The sequence below is a fragment of the Triticum dicoccoides genome, chromosome 2B (assembly GCF_002162155.2).
Source record: "Triticum dicoccoides isolate Atlit2015 ecotype Zavitan chromosome 2B, WEW_v2.0, whole genome shotgun sequence".
Classification (NCBI taxonomy): Eukaryota; Viridiplantae; Streptophyta; class Magnoliopsida; order Poales; family Poaceae; genus Triticum; species Triticum dicoccoides.
Window position 1 is genome coordinate 253280 of NC_041383.1, and position 20765 is coordinate 274044.

General features: G+C 45.9%; 1 protein-coding gene across 2 annotated transcripts; it reads right to left on the bottom strand.

Moving 5' to 3' along the window:
* Nucleotides 1-1145: 1145 nt before the first annotated feature.
* Nucleotides 1146-6032, bottom strand: LOC119361623. 2 transcript variants are annotated; one of them, XM_037626747.1, is made up of 8 exons: nucleotides 5958-6032; nucleotides 3695-4181; nucleotides 3447-3603; nucleotides 2886-3328; nucleotides 2674-2794; nucleotides 1766-2205; nucleotides 1520-1673; nucleotides 1146-1394 (listed from the first exon to the last, which is right to left on the bottom strand). In XM_037626747.1, the coding sequence occupies exons 2-7, from the start codon at nucleotides 4160-4162 to the stop codon at nucleotides 1539-1541; spliced, it is 1764 nt and encodes a 587-aa protein (XP_037482644.1). In that variant the 5' UTR covers nucleotides 4163-4181; nucleotides 5958-6032; the 3' UTR covers nucleotides 1146-1394; nucleotides 1520-1538. The 2 variants fall into 2 exon arrangements, with proteins under 2 accessions (XP_037482644.1, XP_037482645.1); XM_037626748.1 differs by having other exon boundaries at nucleotides 5925-5995.
* Between the last annotated feature and the right edge of the window lie 14733 nt (nucleotides 6033-20765).

Consider the following 20765-nt stretch of genomic DNA (forward strand, 5'->3'; position numbering starts at 1 on the left):
TGTCATCATTAACTCTAATTCTCACACTACCTTTTTGCGTAAACGCTGGTATGCTCAACGGATGCAGAGAAGGCGAATGGACAAAAGTGGGAGCAGGTTTAGCGCAGACACAGTTTTCATGGAGCGGGAGCTTTGTCTTGGTGCGTGTGGCACTCATAAGAAGATAGGAAGAGGAAAGAGGAGGGAGTGGAGTGGCACAGGCCAACACACGGGGATGCAAGATTCCACGGCCATAGGAGGCGATGGTCGTCGTCGTTGCTACCTAGTCCGCGCCGGTGCAAGAACATGCTCCGGCAAGGGCGAGCAGGAGCGGCAGGGGAGGAACCAAGCGTCGACATCGACATCGTGGTGGGTGCTGGTAAGCGGCAAGAGGCCGGCCGACGTCTATATGCATAGTGACACGGCAGCGCACAAGGTGTTGCCAAGATGCCGACCCCACACAGACATAAAAGGTACATTGACGAAATGCCAGTGGAGCTAATCTGAAGTGGGATTCCAGAACCGGTGACATGTCAGTGGTTTACCTCTTCTTTCTTTTTACACAAAATGCCTTTTGTTTGGAAATATGAGGGACTGAAATTCACCCCAAAAAAGTTGAGGGGCTAGATGAGGACTTCTTGTAAACTTAAGGAACTAAAAATACACTTTTATCATAAAAATAAAAACGGAGAAAAGGTAGAGTTCTCTCTTCTAGTATCCCGGCGGCCGCTAAGATCTCTCGTCTGCGTGTGATTTGTGCGGAAATTTGTAGCTGCATCGTTAATCACTCCGCGTTAATCTCTCCTCTGCTAGTCAATTTCTTGTCATGACCACCCGCTGAGCGCTGGTTTAGCTGACTCCATTTTATATTCACATGTTGATGTTCATCTTGGCCAAACAGCAGCTAGCTAACCTAACATGTACGCCAAGGCGCTGACTTCGAAATTAATAGCAATTTGAGAAATCAAAATTGTACGCCAAGGCGCTGACTTCGAAATTAGTAGAAATTAACAGCAGCTAGCTAACCTAACTGTATGTATGGACCATCATTCTTGACCGTACCGGACCAATATTAGAACTGTATGTATGGAGTTCTAGCGAACACGGTTCAACTTCAGGGGAAACTTGATAGAGTAAAGCGTGATTACAAGAAAACCAAAGGAAACTCATGCAACTAATACATTATTATTGGAAAAAAGTTATTCAGAAGTAAATAAGGACTGGCCGTATTCGATACGGGCCGAAAATGTAAATTACAAATTTATCGCTGTGTAGGTGAGCCGTGTGAGTGGTGACGATTCGAAATGGCGGAGGTAGAGTAGCTACAGATTGGTGGCAAAGGTGGCGACGACTCGTAGCTTCAGCAACTGCTGGGCGGTTTTTCATCATCTCGTGCCCCTCCTTGTTTCTCCTAGCTGCATGAATGACCGTCACACATCAGTAACCATTCATTTATTGGCACACTCATGAATATGTAGCCAGTTAATATATAATACTCTATTTTTCTTTGCGGAGAATATATAATGATGTATAATATTACCTGAATCGGGAATTTTGGACTAGGTGGATCTCGTGGTACCGTTGAGGATGTTGTCCAGCAGTTGCGAGAAGGGTGCCGGTAGATTCGGCTTATCAGGGACCTGGAGGGGGTGAAACATCCCACCAGGGGAATTCTTTGCCATGGCATGAAGAACCTATAGCATATAGGCGTCATACATGAGTGAGTTGGTGTAATTACTAAATTTTCATGAAACTTGGATTAGTGTATCTCCAATCTTGTACTTACGTGCTTGTTCGCTTCTCCGCCGAGAGTAAACGTGTGGACGGGTACTTTGGAGACGAAGTCCTCGGCTCCATCAAAGTAGTCTCCCTTGTTGATCAGCCCATCGGAGAAGAGCAAGATGATGCTACTCCAGTGTCCACGGTAGCTGATCAGTTTGTGGGCCTCGAAGAGGCCAGACGCCATGTTCTTCGTGCAGGCGGACCGTCTCCAGGACGGGCTTCTTTTGTAGCCTTTTAACTCCGTATCGGTCGAATCAACTATTTTCATATCAGACGTGCACGTGTTCGGGGTTGACATGACATAAGTGTAACCAAGGCAGCTATCCACGAGACGGGTGAGCTTCTCTTGCACCAACCAAAAGATATTGTCCACAGTTTTATAATCTGGGCTTGAGGTGGTACTGTCAAATGCATACAAAATCACCACGTCTAGTGGCCACTTCCCTACAAATCAATATGCCATTGACTCAATTATATATATACTATTTTTTATGTAGTATGTAGTATATTTTGAGCATACTTCTTTTTACGTACAAATATGTACGTATTTCATAAATATTATAAAAACATAGGCTCACATGCAATTTTTTCACATAATTAGCTATGGAGTATCTTAGATATAGTATATGAGCATACTAAAAGTAATAAAGTAGAGTATATACTATCACATGGTAGCATATGAGGAATGGGTGTAACTACCGTGTAACTACACCCGGTAGTAGGATGCATTTTCCCTATATATATATATATATATATATATATATATATATATATATATATATATATATATATATATGTGTGTGTGTGTGTGTGTGTGTGTGTGTGTGTGTGTGTGTGTGTGTGTTCCTAGCAAGCATATATCATGATCACTCTTGAATTCAGATCGGGTCGAATATTTGTTGTTACATATACCTGCGCCACTGAGGATGGTATCCACCAGCCTCGAAAAAGGCACCGATAGACTCGGTTTTTCCGGGACAGGGAGGGTGTGAAACGTGCCTCCCGGTGAATTTATTGCGATGGTGAGAAGATCCTATAGCATATACACATGATATGTGCGCAAATTGAATTGATTAATAAGCTGGACATAATTTGGATTAAAGTAAACCTGGTCAAATACGTACTTGGTTATATGCATCCCCACCAAGAGTAAATGTGTGAACTGGAACTTTGGAGATGAAGCCCTGAACTCCATCAAAGAAGTCGCCCTTGTTAATCAACCCATCAGAGAAGAGCAAGATGATGCCATTCAGGTGCCCGTGCTCGCTGATCAGTCTGTGTGCCTCGACGAGACCAGCTGCCATGTTGTTCGTGCAAGCATCCCTTCGCCAGGCTGAGCTTCTTGGGTACCCACTTGCCTCTGTCTCCATGGGGTCAACCAGTTTCATCTCAGATGTGTACGTGTTTGGGGTGGACATGACGTATGTGTAGCCAAGGCAACTATGAACAAATTGGGTTAGCTTCTTTTGCACCAACCAATAGACCTCACGATTCACCTTGTTCCAAGCTGGCGTCGAGGTGGTGCAATCAAATGCTGACACAATCACTACATTTAGCGGCCACCTCCCTGCTCATCAACATTGGCCATTCATCATTTACGCAATCATATGTTTGTTTCCTAGCAAGCATAATTTTATGAATACTCCTATATTGGAATTGGATCGGGTGATTTTGTATATATATACCTGAAGTGGGACTAGGATTCTTCTCACTGTGCATCGTGGTATCATTGAGGATGTTATCCAAGAGTTGGGAGAAGGGCACGGATAGGCTTGGCAAGTCCGGAACAGGGAGGGGGCTGAACATCCCGCCTGGGGAATTTGCTGCAATGGTGCGAAGACCCTGTAGCATATAGACATGATATCGATAAAAATTAAATTAACTATTTTTTAAATTATTATATGGACTGGATTAGCTCTAGTCAGATTCATACCTGGTTATATGCATTTCCGCCGAGGGTAAACGTGTAGACGGGCACACTGGAGAGGAAGTCCTCAGCTCCGTCAAAGAAGTCGCCCTTGTTAACCAACCCATCAGAAAATAATAAGATGATTGCATTCATGTTCCCATGTTCATTGATTAGTCTATGTGCTTCATAGAGTCCAGATGTCATGTTTTTCACACAGGCAGTCCTTTTCCAGGACGGGCTACTTTTGTAGCCATTTCCGTTTATCTCAGCAGAGTCAACCAATTTCATATCCGACGTGTAAGTATTAGGGGTTGACATGACGTATGTGTAGCCGAGGCTGCTACCCCTGATGCGGGTGAGCTTCTCTTGCACCAACCAAAACACATTGTCTACCTTGTACCAGTCCGGGGTCGGTGTGGTGCAGTCAAATGCATACACAATCACTACGGCCAGTGGCTCCTTCTCTGTGCGTCCATCCACTGGTCCACTCATAGTGGGTGTTGTGCAAGAACTGCATTCATGTTTAGACGTAGTGTGTCAAAAGTTTTTTTTACCTAACTCATGTGTAAGGAAAATCTAGCAAAAAGAGAGCCATAGACACACATAATATGTAAATTTTCATCAATTTGTGTATGTAGCTGCACATAAAAATATAAGTTTCGCTCTCTTTCTCTTAGTAAAGCAAAAAAAATATTTAATAAAGTGTTTTTGTCTTGTCATCTAATACCATATAAACTTGGCAGTTGCGCTCTCTTTCTCAACTCAGCACACATGCTTTAAAGTGTATATAATATGATACAGATAACACAAGAAATGTATATGCCAGAAAGGTTTATGGTGGTCTTGCTTCTTTATCCCAGCTAGCTAGCTATATTTATGACATCTTTTCTACTTCCATTGCTCTGCTTCTGTCAAGTTGTTCGGTTCGTTTTTTCCGATAAAGAGTGGATATGAAGTATCAAATGGATGCAAACACAATGAGCACACACCCGGCCTCTTCATAGCTCGGATGCACACAGCCAACATCAACACACACAAGAAAAACCACATCGGCGAATAGCAAAGTCATACAAGACCAAAGCTATGCCTATCCATGAAAAAAAAATCCAAAGCATCAAATCCGCAATGGACAAACTACGGCAATGACCTTATCCGCACCAGCTTTCTCATGACACCACAAGGATGACAAGGTTCTTCAACAGCAACGCCTTCAAGAAGGAACCGACGATCCAACCATCAAAGGCTAGATCAAGTTGTTTGGTTCTACTTTGAAGAAATTTTAAGACGGTCCTAGTAAATGTGAACCTTTCATTTTTTGCAGTTCAATGGCTCGTAGATTTATTACCTCTTCGAAGGTAAGAGTTTGTCAATAAGGTTTGTGCGGGTCAATGTAGACTTTTCTTTATGTACAAATAAGGAAGGTAATAATAATTAATTAAACCGTGGTGTTAAATATGAAAATATATAATATGCTCATTAATATTAATATCTTGCTAAGTGACATATTTGTCACTTGATGTTACTTCGGCCTGGATTAATATTTATTAGTCAACTACATGTTAGTCATATAGAAGTATGAGTTGTATATTCATGTACTGGATAAAATAATGTAAACTTCTATTCGTCTAATACCATAGATGGTAATGGAAAAAATATTTTAATTTGCAAAGAAATTCCCCTATAGTTTTGCTGAAATTTGCACAATTAAGTAAAAGTTGGGTCACAAGAATTTCATGTGCCTAAGAAATGAGAAAAACGGGGGTAGGGAAATATCGACTACAATCTTTCTGGAGGTAACTAAAGTTTTTCTTTAACGATAATTTTTTTACCGGCACATAAGGCATCGTACATGTTATGTAGTCGTCGTGAGGTGGTCTACGGACCTGGATGTAATTTTTACTTCAGCCGTGTTTTGTACTGCCTTGACAGTTGATGAATAGATCATAAGTTTTTCGCGCATAAAAAAAGAAGTATGGAAACTTTGATTAGTGAAGTTGTTTCTTCATGCAAGCTAGCTACTAGTAGATTTATGACATAGTTTCAACTTCCATTGCTGTATCTGCTTCCTGTGAAGTTGTTTGGTTCTAGTTTGAAAGGATAGTTTTCATTTTTGATATATATAGTTTAATGATCAACACATGTTATATCAGGACCTACCTGGCAACAGTTTGACATGTATCAGGACACCTATAACGGGCATTTCTGAAGTAACCAACAAAAGAAAAAGATATAAAAAGTATAGAGAAGAGATTACCAGGCAAGAGTTGCAGCACTTGGACATACATACCTGGAGATTGATATAGCCGGCTGCTAGCTAGCTCCAGGGACGGGTGTCTGTGTGTTTGTGTCAAGGAAATGAGTGTAGTGGTGCTAGATCAATATCGGGCTGCTCTTAAATAGAGGGAGTTGCGGGGGAGGTGTACTCCACTTGTAGCTAAATGAAACAAAATATTGACACAGCTTTTCTGCCTCACCACGATCGGGATCCATATGCACTTTGGTAGCACGCAAGACACGGTGAATCTCGCACGGTCTACAAGTATAGGGCATTGTGCCATTTACACTCATCAATGTGCGCACCCTCCTAGCTATAAGAAGATCGGGATCCATGTGCACTTTGGTAGCATGCAATTTACACTCATCAATCTACACGGTGAATCTCCCTCTACCCATGGCCAGCAAATAAGCATGGATGTATGTGAGGATCGGTCTTCCAACAAGTAGTACATTTCATCATGAGACTAACACAAATTAAAAAAGGATTCCAATTCAATATTGTATTTTCATTTCAAATTTTAGTTCTGGCGGGACTAACAAAATTCCAATACCTAATCGTATTATCTCATATATATAAGCAAATCAATCTGTGCACGTACAGGCATGACAAACTAACGATAACTGAGGACGCGTTTGGTTCTCGATTGGGCGACTACTCGCCAATCAAGGAAGCTAAGGATTTGGTGAATATCGCATGCATGTGCATTCTGGCAGCACGCAGCACACAATAAGGCATATGCACGTGCAGTTTATACACTCATCAATGTGCACACTTTACTATGTCCTCCCTCCATCCGCGATGATTCCGATCCACGAGCACATTGAAACGCGGATAGTTTAGTTTGCCAAGTTGTTGATTTAGTTAGTAGTACAACGTCGGGTAAGAAAGTTGACTCCATGCTTCTACCAAGAAGAGCAGTATATATATATATATATATATATATATATATATATATATATATATATATATATATATATATATATATATATATATATATATATCTTATGAACCCCTAGGTACCCAAAAATTTTGAGACGACTTCACTAGACTCAAGTGTTGATCAGTCCCTGGTCCAATCACGGCGCCTAATTAATAAATAACTAATTAAACTTCCCGTGATCTGATCTGCTGGCCACTGGAGATTCGTCGGATAAGGACGACTGACTTATCCAGCCCATATGACGCTGAGCTGCTCAGGCTCGAGCTCAGGCACTCCAGTATTAATTTTCATGAAACTTCCAAGAATACAGTGGCAAAGGGCCCATTTGATTATGGCAAACCCCCTAGAATTTGAAATTTTAACTAAAAAAGGGCCTAGTGTTTTACAAGCCCCTGCCATTTCTTGATTGTCAAGTCAACTGGCCAGAAATTCAGTAGCATAACAAAGTCACATTGTATCAAGATGGACGAACAAGGAACATACAAGTTCTAAATATGTGAGAGCAGAAATACAATAGGCGACCTCTTTTCGTGTGTATTTGGGCGATTTCTAACCAACTTCTGTGCTTTCTTCAAAAAGGAGGATTATCCTGGGCCTCCGCGTCAAACAGTGTACACAACCATTTATGAAAATGATCCAAGTATCAAAGTGCCAAGAACAAGTCGTTGTAACTTGATCTCCATCTAAAAGCCTAGACCCCAGTTTATATAGTATACTGGGGGCCCTAGGTTACATGGATCCTAGTTAGCAATGTGTTAGGAGGTAGAATCCTCCACAAATCCAGCATGTGCATGAGACAACTATGCTGGGAGTCGACCTGGTGAGAGGCCCCTTAGCCAGGACACTGTCACACACCACCCCGTTGGACGACACTATGTCAGGAGGGAGAAGGGGAGTGGAATACGCTCCGTCGTGCCTCCTAGAACAGTTCCTCGACCAGAGGAGCTTTGCCGTTGGGGGAGGCCGCACGAACTACCACGGATCTGTGGGAAAGTTGCCATGTGAGCGCGAGAGGGCACTTTGCCCGTTGCCGTTCGCAGCACAGGCTATGCTCGACCACCTTGTCCGACAGAGGTGAGGGGGTGGCACCGGGGGAGGGGAGACGAGTGCTAGCTGCGAGGGTTTGCGAAATGCCTTACTCGGAGGGATCTAGGGTTTCTGCTCCCGAGCTCAAATGCTCCTCTGCTTTGCACCGACTAGTCTATCGCACCGGAGTGGCCCAACCCAACATTTCCTTGCTCCTCTGCTCTACTCCGCTCCCGACGACGGCGGCAGAGGCGGCGGCATGGAGACACCATGGGATGGCAGGCAACGGCGAAGGCGCGTCGCCTTGGGGCTGCTGTGCTCCACCTCCGTCGCTGGAACTGGAAGCAAGAGCCTCCGGACCAGGTCGGTGTTGGGGAACGTTGCAGAAAATAAAAAATTTCTTATGGTTTCACAAAGATCCATCCATGAGTTCATCTAGCAACGAGTGATAGGAGTGCATCTACATACCTTTGTAGATCGCGAGCGGAAGCGTTCAAGTGAACGGGGTTGAGGGAGTCGTACTCGTCGTGATCCAAATCACCGATGACCAAGTGCCGAACGGACAGCACCTCCGCGTTCAACACACGTACGGAGTGGATGACGTCTCCCGCACCTTGATCCAGCAAGGAGGAGGGAGAGGTTGATGAAGATCCAGCAGCACGACGGCGTGGTGGTGGATGCAGCAGGGTTCCGGCAGAGATTCGCCGAGCTTCTGCGAGAGGGAGAGGTGTAGCAGGGGAGAGGGAGGCGCCAAGGCTTTAGGGTGTGGCTGCCCTCCCTCCCCCCTTTATATAGGCCCCCTGGGGGGGGCGCCGGCCCTGGAGATGAGATCTCCCAAGGGGGGGGGCGTCCAAGGGGGGTGGAGTGCCCCCAAGGCAAGTGGTGCGCCCCCCACCCTAGGGTTTCCAACCCTAGGCGCAGGGAGGGCCCTAGGGGGAGGCGCACCAGCCCACTAGGGGCTGGTTCCCTCCCCACTTCAGCCCACGGGGCCCTCCGGGATAGGTGGCCCCACCCGGTGGACCCCCGGGACCCTTTCGGTGGTCCCTGTACAATACCGGTGACCCCCGAAACACTCCTGATGGCCGAAATAGCACTTCCTATATATAATTCTTTACCTTCGGACCATTCCGGAACTCCTCGTGACATCCGGGATCTCATCCGGGACTCCGAACAACTTTCGGTTTGCTGCATACTCATATTCATACAACCCTAGCGTCACCGAACCTTAAGTGTGTAGACCCTACGGGTTCGGGAGACATGCAGACATGACCGAGACGGCTCTCCGGTCAATAACCAACAGCGGGATCTGGATACCCATGTTGGCTCCCAATGCTCCTCTATGATCTCATCGGATGAACCACGATGTCGAGGATTTAAGCAACCCCGTATACAATTCCTTTTGTCAATCGGTATGTTACTCGCCCGAGATTCGATCGTCGGTATCCCAATACCTCGTTCAATCTCGTTACCGGCAAGTCACTTTACTCGTACCGTAATGCATGATCCCGTGGCCAGACACGTGGTCACTTTGAGCTCATTATGATGATGCACTACCGAGTGGGCCCAGTGATACCTCTCCGTCATACGGAGTGACAAATCCCAGTCTCGATCCATGTCAACCCAACAGACACTTTCGGAGATACCTGTAGTGCACCTTTATAGTCACCCAGTTACGTTGTGACGTTTGGTACACCCAAAGCACTCCTACGGTATCCGGGAGTTACACGGTCTCATGGTCTAAGGAAAAGATACTTGACATTGGAAAAGCTCTAGCAAAACGAACTACACGATCTTGTGCTATGCTTAGGATTGGGTCTTGTCCATCACATCATTCTCCTAATGATGTGATCACGTTATCAATGACATCCAATGTCCATAGTCAGGAAACCATGACTATCTGTGGATCAACGAGCTAGTCAACTAGAGGCTCACTAGGGACATATTGTGGTCTATGTATTCACACGTGTATTACGATTTCCGGATAATACAATTATAGCATGAATAAAAGACAATTATCATGAACAAGGAAATATAATAATAATCCTTTTATTATTGCCTCTAGGGCATATTTCCAACAGTCTCCACTTGCACTAGAGTCAATAATCTAGTTACATTGTGATGAATCGAACACCCATAGAGTTCTGGTGTTGATCATGTTTTGCTCGCGGAAGAGGTTTAGTCAATGGATCTGCGACATTCAAATCCGTATGCACTTTGCAAATTTCTATGTCTCTATCTTGAACATTTTCACGAATGGAGTTGAAGCGACGCTTGATGTGCCTGGTCTTCTTGTGAAACCTGGGCTCCTTGGCAAGTGCAATAGCTCCAGTGTTGTCACGGAAGAGTTTGATCGGCCCCGACGCATTGGGTATGACTCCTAGGTCGGTGATGAACTCCTTCACCCAAATTGCTTCATGCGCTGCCTCCGAGGCTGCCATGTACTTCGCTTCACATGTAGATCCCGCCACGACGCTCTGCTTGCAGCTGCACCAGCTTACTGCTCCACCATTCAACATATACACGTATCTGGTTTGTGACTTAGAGTCATCCAGATCTGTGTCGAAGCTAGCATCGACGTAACCCTTTACGACGAGCTCTTCGTCACCTCCATAAACGAGAAACATGTCCTTAGTCCTTTTCAGGTACTTCAGGATATTCTTGACCGTTGTCTAGTGTTCCTTGCCGGGATTACTTTGGTACCTTCCTACCAAACTTACGGCAAGGTTTACATCAGGTCTGGTACATAGCATGGCATACATAATAGATCCTATGGCTGAGGCATAGGGGATGACACTCATCTCTTCTATATCTTCTGCCGTGGTTGGACATTGAGCCGAGCTCAATTTCAGACCTTGTAATACAGGCAAGAACGCTTTCTTGGACTGATCCATTTTGAACTTCTTCAATATCTTATCAAGGTATGTGCTTCGTGAAAGACCTATGAGGCGTCTCGATCTATCCCTATAGATCTTGATGCCTAATATGTAAGCAGCTTCTCCAAGGTCCTTCATTGAAAAACTCTTATTCAAGTAGGCCTTAATGCTGTCCAAAAGTTCTATATCATTTCCCATCAAAAGTATGTCATCTACATATAATATGAGAAATGCTACAGAGCTCCCACTCACTTTCTTGTAAACGCAGGCTTCTCCATAAGTCTGCATAAACCCAAACGCTTTGATCATCTCATCAAAGCGAATGTTCCAACTCCGAGATGCTTGCACCAGCCCATAAATGGATCGCTGGAGCTTGCATACCCTGTTAGCATTCTTAGGGTCGACAAAACCTTCCGGCTGCATCATATACAGTTCTTCCTTAAGATAGCCGTTAAGGAATGCCGTTTTGACGTCCATTTGCCATATCTCATAATCATAGTATGCGGCAATTGCTAACATGATTCGGACGGACTTCAGCTTCGCTACGGGAGAGAAAGTCTCATCGTAGTCAACCCCTTGAACTTGACGATAACCCTTAGCGACAAGTCGAGCTTTATAGATGGTAACATTACCATCCGCGTCCGTCTTCTTCTTAAAGATCCATTTGTTTTCTATCGCTCGCCGATCATCGGGCAAGTCTGTCAAAGTCCATACTTTGTTTTCATACATGGATCCTATCTCGGATTGCATGGCTTCAAGCCATTTGTTGGAATCTGGGCCCGCCTTCGCTTCTTCATAGTTCGAAGGTTCACCATTGTCCAACAACATGATTTCCAGGACAGGGTTGCCATACCACTCTGGTGTGGAACGTGTCCTTGTGGACCTACGAAGTTCAGTAGCAACTTGATCCGAAGTACCTTGATCATCATCATTAATTTCCTCTCCAGTCGGTGTAGGCACCATAGGAACATTTTCCTGAGCCGCACTACTTTCCGATTCAAGAGGTAGTACTTCATCGAGTTCTACTTTCCTCCCACTTACTCCTTTCGAGAGAAACTCTTTTTCCAGAAAGGATCCATTCTTGGGAACAAAGATCTTGCCTTTGGATCTAAGGTAGAAGGTATACCCAATGGTTTCCTTAGGGTATCCTATGAAGACGCATTTTTCCGACTTGGGTTCGAGCTTTTCAGGTTGAAGTTTCTTGACATAAGCATCGCATCCCCAAACTTATAGAAACGACAGCTTAGGTTTCTTCCCAAACCATAATTCATACGGTGTCGTCTCAAGGATTTAGATGGTGCCCTATTTAAAGTGAATGTAGCTGTCTCTAGAGCTCATCCCCAAAATGATAGCGGTAAATTAGTAAGAGACATCATAGATCGCACCATATCCAATAGAGTGCGATTATGACGTTCGGACACACGGTTACGCTGAGGTGTTCCAGGCGGCGTGAGTTGTGAAACGATTTCACATTTCCTTAAGTGTGTACCAAATTCGTGACTTAAATATTCTCCTCCACGATCTGATCGTAAGAACTTTATTTTTCAGTCACGTTGATTCTCTACCTCATTCTGAAATTCCTTGAACTTTTCAAAGGTCTCAGACTTGTGTTTCATCAAGTAGACATACCCATATCTACTTAAGTCGTCTGTGAGAGTGAGAACATAACGATATCCTCCGCGAGCCTCAACGCTCATTGGACCGCACACATCGGTATGTATGATTTCCAATAAGTTGGTTGCTCGCTCCATTGTTCCGGAGAATGGAGTTTTGGTCATTTTGCCCATGAGGCACGGTTCGCATGTGTCAAATGATTCATAATCGAGAGACTCTAAAAGTCCATCAGCATGGAGCTTCTTCATGCGCTTGACACCAATGTGATCAAGGCGGCAGTGCCACAAGTATGTGGGACTATCATTATCAACTTTACATGTTTTGGTATTCACACTATGAATATGTGTAACATCACGTTCAAGATTCATTAAGAATAAACCATTAACCATCGGAGCATGACCATAAAACATATCTCTCATATAAATAGAACAACCATTATTCTCGGATATAAATGAGTAGCCATCTCCTATTAAACGAGATCCTGATACAATGTTCATGCTCAAACTTGGCACTAAATAACAATTATTGAGGTTTAAAACTAATCCCGTAGGTAAATGTAGAGGTAGCGTGCCGACGGCGATCACATCGACCTTGGAACCATTCCCGACGCGCATCGTCACCTCGTCCTTTGCCAGTCTCCGCTTATTCCGCAGCTCCTGCTGTGAGTTACAAATATGAGCAACGGCACCGGTATCAAATACCCAGGAGTTACTACGAGTACTGGTAAGGTACACACCAATTACATGTATATCAAATATACCTTTAGTGTTGCCGGCCTTCTTGTCGGCTAAGTATTTGGGGCAGTTCCGCTTCCAGTGACCCTTCCCTTTGCAATAAAAACACTCAGTCTCAGGCTTGGGTCCATTGCCTGACTTCTTCCTGGCAACTGGCTTACCAGGCGCGGCAACATCCATGCCGTCCTTCTTGAAGTTCTTCTTACCCTTGCCTTTCTTGCACTTAGTGGTTTTAATGACCATCAACACTTGATGCTCCTTCTTGATTTCTACCTCTGCTGACTTCAGCATTGAAAATACTTCAGGAATAGTTTTCACCATCCCCTGCATATTGTAGTTCATCACAAAGCTCTTGTAGCTCGGTGGGAGCGACTGAAGGATTCTGTCAATGACCGCCTCGTCCGGGAGGTTAATGTCCAGCTGGGACAGGCGGTTGTGCAACCCAGACATTTTGAGTATGTGCTCACTGACAGAACTATTTTCCTCCATCTTACAACTGTAGAATTTGTCGGAGACTTCATATCTCTCGACTCGGGCATGAGCTTGGAAAACTAGTTTCAGCTCCTCGAACATCTCATATGCTCCGTGTTGCTCAAAACGCTTTTGGAGCCCCGGTTCTAAGCTGTAAAGCATGCCGCACTGAACGAGGGAGTAATCATCAGCACGAGACTGCCAAGCGTTCATAACGTCTTGGTTCTCTGGGATGGGTGCTTCACCTAGCGGTGCTTCTAGGACATATTGTTTCTTGGCAGCTACGAGGATGATCCTCAGGTTCCGGACCCAGTCCGAATAGTTGCTGCCATCATCTTTCAGCTTGGTTTTCTCTAGGAACGCGTTGAAGTTCATGGTGACATGAGCGTTGGCCATTTGATCTACAAGACATTTTGCAAAGATTTTAGACTAATGTTCATGATAATAAAGTTCATCTAATCAAATTATTTAATGAACTCCCACTCAGATTTGACATCCCTCTAGTCATCTAAGTGTTACATGATCTGAGTCGACTAGGCCGTGTCCGATCATCACGTGAGACGGACTAGTCATCGTCGGTGAACATCTCCATGTTGATCGTATCTTCCATACGACTCATGTTCGACCTTTCGGTCTCTTGTGTTCCGAGGCCATGTCTGTACATGCTAGGCTCGTCAAGTTAACCTAAGTGTTTTGCATGTGTAAAACTGTCTTACACCCGTTGTATGTGAACATAAGAATCTATCACACCCGATCATCACGTGGTGCTTCGAAACGACGAACTTTAGCAACGGCGCACAGTTAGGGAGAACACTTTCTTGAAATTATTATAAGGGATCATCTTATTTACTACCATCGTTCTAAGTAAACAAGATGCATAAACATAATAAACATCACATGCAATTATATAGTAGTGACATGATATGGCCAATATCATATAGGTCCTTTGATCACCATCTTCGGGGCTCCATGATCATCTTGTCACCGGCATGACACCATGATCTCCATCATCGTGTCTCCATGAAGTTGCTCGCCAACTATTACTTCTACTACTATGGCTAACACGTTTAGCAATAAAGTAAAGTAATTTACATGGCGTTTCACAATGACACGCGAGTCATACAAAAAATAAAGACAACTCCTATGGCTCCTGCCGGTTGTCATACTCATCGACATGCAAGTTGTGATTCCTATTACAAGAACATGATCTCATACATCACATATATATCATTCATCATTCATCACAACTTTGGCCATACCACATCACAAAACACTTGCTGCAAAAAACAAGTTAGACGTCCTCTAATTGTTGTTGCAAGTTTTACGTGGCTGCAATAGGGTTCTAGCAAGAACGTTTTCTTACCTACGTGAAAGCCACAACGTGATTTGTCAACTTTTATTTACCCTTCATAAGGACCCTTTTCATCGAATCCGCTCCAACTAAAGTGGGAGAGACAGACACCCGCTAGCCACCTGATGCAACTAGTGCATGTCAGCCGGTGGAACCTGTCTCACGTAAGCGTACGTGTAAGGTCGGTCCGGGCCGCTTCATCCCACAATACCGTTGAAGCAAAATAAGACAAGTAGCGGCAAGAAAGTTGACAACATCTACGCCCACAACAGATTTGTGTTCTACTCGTGCAATAGAGAACTACGCATAGACCTAGCTCATGATGCCACTGTTGGGGAACGTTGCAGAAAATAAAAATTTTCTTACGGTTTCACCAAGATCCATCTATGAGTTCATCTAGCAACGAGTGATAGGAGTGCATCTACATACCTTTGTAGATCGCGAGCGGAAGCGTTCAAGTGAACGGGGTCGAGGGAGTCGTACTCGTCGTGATCCAAATCACCGATGACCAAGTGCCGAACGGACAACACCTCCGCGTTCAACACACGTACGGAGCGGATGATGTCTCCCGCACCTTGATCCAGCAAGGAGGAGGGAGAGGCTGATGAAGATCCAGCAGCACAAAGGCGTGGTGGTGGATGCAGTACGGTTCCGGTAGAGCTTCGCCGAGCGTCTGCGAGAGGGAGAGGTGTAGCAGGGAAGAGGGAGGCGCCAAGGCTTCAGGGTGTGGCTGCCCTCCCTCCCCCCTTTATATAGGCCCCCTGGGGGGCACCGGCCCTGGAGATGAGATCTCCCAAGGGGGGGGGCGGCGGCCAAGGGGGGTGGAGTGCCCCCCAAGGCAAGTGGTGCGCCCCCCACCCTAGGGTTTCCAACCCTAGGCGCAGGGCGGCCCTAGGGGGAGGCGCACCAGCCCACTAGGGGCTGGTTCCCTCCCCACTTCAGCCCACGGGGCCCTCCGGGATAGGTGGCCCCACCCGGTGGATCCCCGGACCCTTCCGGTGGTCCCGGTACAATACCGGTGACCCCCAAAACTCTCCCGATGGCCGAAATAGCACTTCCTATATATAATTCTTTACCTCCGGACCATTCCGGAACTCCTCGTGACGTTCGGGATCTCATCCGGGACTCCGAACAACTTTCGGTTTGCTGCATACTCATATTCATACAACCCTAGCGTCACCGAACCTTAAGTGTGTAGACCCTATGGGTTCGGGAGACATGCAGACATGACCGAGACGGCTCTCCGGTCAATAACCAACAGCGGGATCTAGATACCCATGTTGGCTCCCACATGCTCCTTGATGATATCATCGGATGAACCACGATGTCGAGGATTTAAGCAACCCCGTATACAATTCCCTTTGTCAATCGGTACGTTACTTGCCCGAGATTCGATCGTCGGTATCCCAATACCTCGTTCAATCTCGTTACCGGCAAGTCACTTTACTCGTACTGTAATGGATGATCCAGTGACCAGACACTTGGTCACTTTGAGCTCATTATGATGATGCACTACCGAGTGGGCCCAGTGATACCTCTCCGTCATACGGAGTGACAAATCCCAGTCTCGATCCATGTCAACCCAACAGACACTTGATGCTCCTTCTTGATTTCTACCTCTGCTGACTTCAGCATTGAAAATACTTCAGGAATAGTTTTCACCATCCCCTGCATATTGTAGTTCATCACAAAGCTCTTGTAGCTCGGTGTGAGCGACTGAAGGATTCTGTCAATGACCGCCTCGTCCAGGAGGTTAATGTCCAGCTGGGACAGGCGGTTGTGCAACCCAGACATTTTGAGTATGTGCTCACTGACAGAACTATTTTCCTCCATCTTACAACTGTAGAATTTGTCGGAGACTTCATATCTCTCGACTCGGGCATGAGCTTGGAAAACTAGTTTCAGCTCCTCGAACATCTCATATGCTCCGTGTTGCTCAAAACGCTTTTGGATCCCCGGTTCTAAGCTGTAAAGCATGCCGCACTGAACGAGGGAGTAATCATCAGCACGAGACTGCCAAGCGTTCATAACGTCTTGGTTCTCTGGGATGGGTGCTTCACCTAGCGGTGCTTCTAGGACATATTGTTTCTTGGCAGCTACAGGATGATCCTCAGGTTCCGGACCCAGTCCGAATAGTTGCTGCCATCATCTTTCAGCTTGGTTTTCTCTAGGAACGCGTTGAAGTTCATGGTGACATGAGCGTTGGCCATTTGATCTACAAGACATTTTGCAAAGATTTTAGACTAATGTTCATGATAATAAAGTTCATCTAATCAAATTATTTAATGAACTCCCACTCAGATTTGACATCCCTCTAGTCATCTAAGTGTTACATGATCCGAGTCGACTAGACCGTGTCCTATCATCACGTGAGACGGACTAGTCATCGTCGGTGAACATCTCCATGTTGATCGTATCTTCCATACGACTCATGTTCGACCTTTCGGTCTCTTGTGTTCCGAGGCCATGTCTGTACATGCTAGGCTCGTCAACTTAACCTAAGTGTTTTGCATGTGTAAAACTGTCTTACACCCGTTGTATGTGAACGTAAGAATCTATCACACCCGATCATCACGTGGTGCTTCGAAACGACGAACTTTAGCAACGGCGCACAGTTAGGGAGAACACTTTCTTGAAATTATTATAAGGGATCATCTTATTTACTGTCATCGTTCTAAGTAAACAAGATGCATAAACATAATAAACATCACATGCAATTATATAGTAGTGACATGATATGGCCAATATCATATAGCTCCTTTGATCTCCATCTTCGGCGCTCCATGATCATCTTGTCACCGGCATGACACCATGATTTCCATCATCGTGTCTCCATGAAGTTGCTCACCAACTATTACTTCTACTACTATGGCTAACACGTTTAGCAATAAAGTAAAGTAATTTACATGGCGTTTCACAATGACACGCAGGTCATACAAAAAATAAAGACAACTCCTATGGCTCCTGCCGGTTGTCATACTCATCGACATGCAAGTCGTGATTCCTATTACAAGAACATGATCTCATACATCACATATATATCATTCATCATTCATCACAACTTTGGTCATATCACATCACAAAACACTTGCTGCAAAAACAAGTTAGACGTCCTCTAATTGTTGTTGCAAGTTTTACGTGGCTGCAATAGGGTTCTAGCAAGAACATTTTCTTACCTACGTGAAAGCCACAACGTGATTTGTCAACTTCTATTTACCCTTCATAAGGACCCTTTTCATCGAATCCGCTCCAACTAAAGTGGGAGAGACAGACACCCGCTAGCCACCTTATGCAACTAGTGCATGTCAGTCGGTGGAACCTCTCTCACGTAAGCGTACATGTAAGGTCGGTCCGGGCCGCTTCATCCCACAATACCGCTGAAGCAAAATAAGACAAGTAGCGGCAAGAAAGTTGACAACATCTACGCCCACAACAGATTTGTGTTCTACTCGTGCAATAGAGAACTATGTATAGACCTAGCTCATGATGCCACTGTTGGGGAACGTTGCAGAAAATAAAAATTTTCTTACGGTTTCACCAAGATCCATCTATGAGTTCATCTAGCAACGAGTGATAGGAGTGCATCTACATACCTTTGTAGATCGCGAGCGGAAGCGTTCAAGTGAACGGGGTTGAGGGAGTCGTACTCATCGTGATCCAAATCACTGATGACCAAGTGCCGAACGGACAGCACCTCCGCGTTCAACACACGTACAGAGCGGATGACGTCTCCCGCACCTTGATCCAGCAAGGAGGAGGGAGAGGTTGATGAAGATCCAGCAGCACGACGACGTGGTGGTGGATGCAGCAGGGTTCCGGCAGAGCTTCGCCGAGCTTCTGCGAGAGGGAGAGGTGTAGCAGGGGAGAGGGAGGCGCCAAGGCTTCAGGGTGTGGCTGCCCTCCCTGCCCCCCCCCCCTTTATATAGGCCCCCTGGGGGGGCGCCGGCCCTGGAGATGAGATCTCCCAAGGGGGCGGCGGCCAAGGGGGGTGGAGTGCCCCCAAGGCAAGTGGTGCGCCCCCCACCCTAGGGTTTCCAACCCTAGGCGCAGGGGGGGCCTAGGGGGAGGCGCACCAGCCCACTAGGAGCTGGTTCCCTCCCCACTTCAGCCCACGGGGCCCTCCGGGATAGGTGGCCCCACCCGGTGGACCCCCGGGACCCTTCCGGTGGTCCTGGTACAATACCGGTGACCCCGGAAACTCTTCCGATGGCCGAAATAGCACTTCCTATATATAATTCTTTTCCTCCGGACCATTCCGGAACTCCTCATGACGTCCGAGATCTCATCCGGGACTCCGAACAACTTTCGGTTTGCTGCATACTCATATTCATACAACCCTAGCGTCACCGAACCGTAAGTGTGTAGACCCTACGGGTTCGGGAGACATGCAGACATGACCGAGACGGCTCTCCGGTCAATAACCAACAGCGGGATCTGGATACCCATGTTGGCTCCCACATGCTCCTCGATGATCTCATCGGATGAACCACGATGTCGAGGATTTAAGCAACCCCGTATACAATTCCCTTTGTCAATCGGTATGTTACTTGCCCGAGATTCGATCGTCGGTATCCCAATACCTCGTTCAATCTCGTTACCGGCAAGTCACTTTACTCGTACCGTAATGCATGATCCCGTGACCAGACACTTGGTCACTTTAAGCTCATTATGATGATGCACTACCGAGTGGGCCCAGTGATACCTCTCCGTCATATGGAGTGACAAATCCCAGTCTCGATCCATGTCAACCCAACAGACACTTTCGGAGATACCTGTAGTGCACCTTTATAGTCACTCAGTTACGTTGTGACGTTTGGTACACCTAAAGCACTCCTACGGTGTACGGGAGTTACACGATCTCATGGTCAAATAAAAAGATACTTGACATTGGAAAAGCTCTAGCAAAACGAACTACACGATCTTGTGTTATGCTTAGGATTGGGTCTTGTCCATCACATCATTCTCCTAATGATGTGATCCCGTTATCAATGACATTCAATGTCCATAGTCAGGAAACCATGACTATCTGTTGATCAACGAGCTAGTCAACTAGAGGCTCACTAGGGACATATTGTGGTCTATGTATTCACACGTGTATTACGATTTCCGGATAATACAATTATAGCATGAATAAAAGACAATTATCATGAACAAGGAAATATAATAATAATCCTTTTATTATTGCCTCTAGGGCATATTTCCAACAGTCAGGTGAGGTGAGCTTCCATCCATCCCCTCCCACCGGCATGCCCGCCATTTGCTTGTGTTTATGCGTATGCCGGCGAGCCCGCCGGGTCAGGTCATGTCCACGCTCGCTTGCTTCAGCTCAGTGGCTCCCGCTGCTTGGCCAGGACAAGATGCCATCCAACTTATCATCCATCCTCATGACTAGCCCTGCCAACTTATCATCCAACTTATCATGTGCGATGCCGGCACCTCTAGCTTTGCTCTGAGCCCAGCACAAGAAAAAGGTCTGGGCCACCATCACAATCACCAATGCTGCACACACTCTGCATGATCACTCATCTTTTCACAAAAATAAAATAAAATTGGCCAGAGTCCTCAAACCAACTTAACTTCAGGACTCTCTCAATGACTCAGCCCGACACAACCCCACCCCCCTTTTGCCGCCGGGGGAGGCTACACCAGCTGCCATGAATCTCTCAGGGAGGAGCCGCGCGAGTGCGAGAGGGCGCTCTGCCCGCCGCCATTCGTGGCACAGGCTATGCCCAACCACCTCGTCCATCGGAGGCGAGGGGGTGGAGACGAGTGCTGGCGGCGATGGTTTGCTGAATGCCTGCCTTATTG

Bases quoted from the DNA above. Each gene is read 5' to 3' on its own strand.
- LOC119361623 (XM_037626747.1), bottom strand. From the start codon at position 4,162: ATGAGTGGACCAGTGGATGGACGCACAGAGAAGGAGCCACTGGCCGTA. The intron at 2,206-2,673 runs GTATATGTAACA...ATTGATTTGTAG, and splicing joins TACCATCCTCAGTGGCGCAG to GGAAGTGGCCACTAGACGTG. The intron at 1,674-1,765 runs GTAAGTACAAGA...TATATGCTATAG, and splicing joins GCGGAGAAGCGAACAAGCAC to GTTCTTCATGCCATGGCAAA.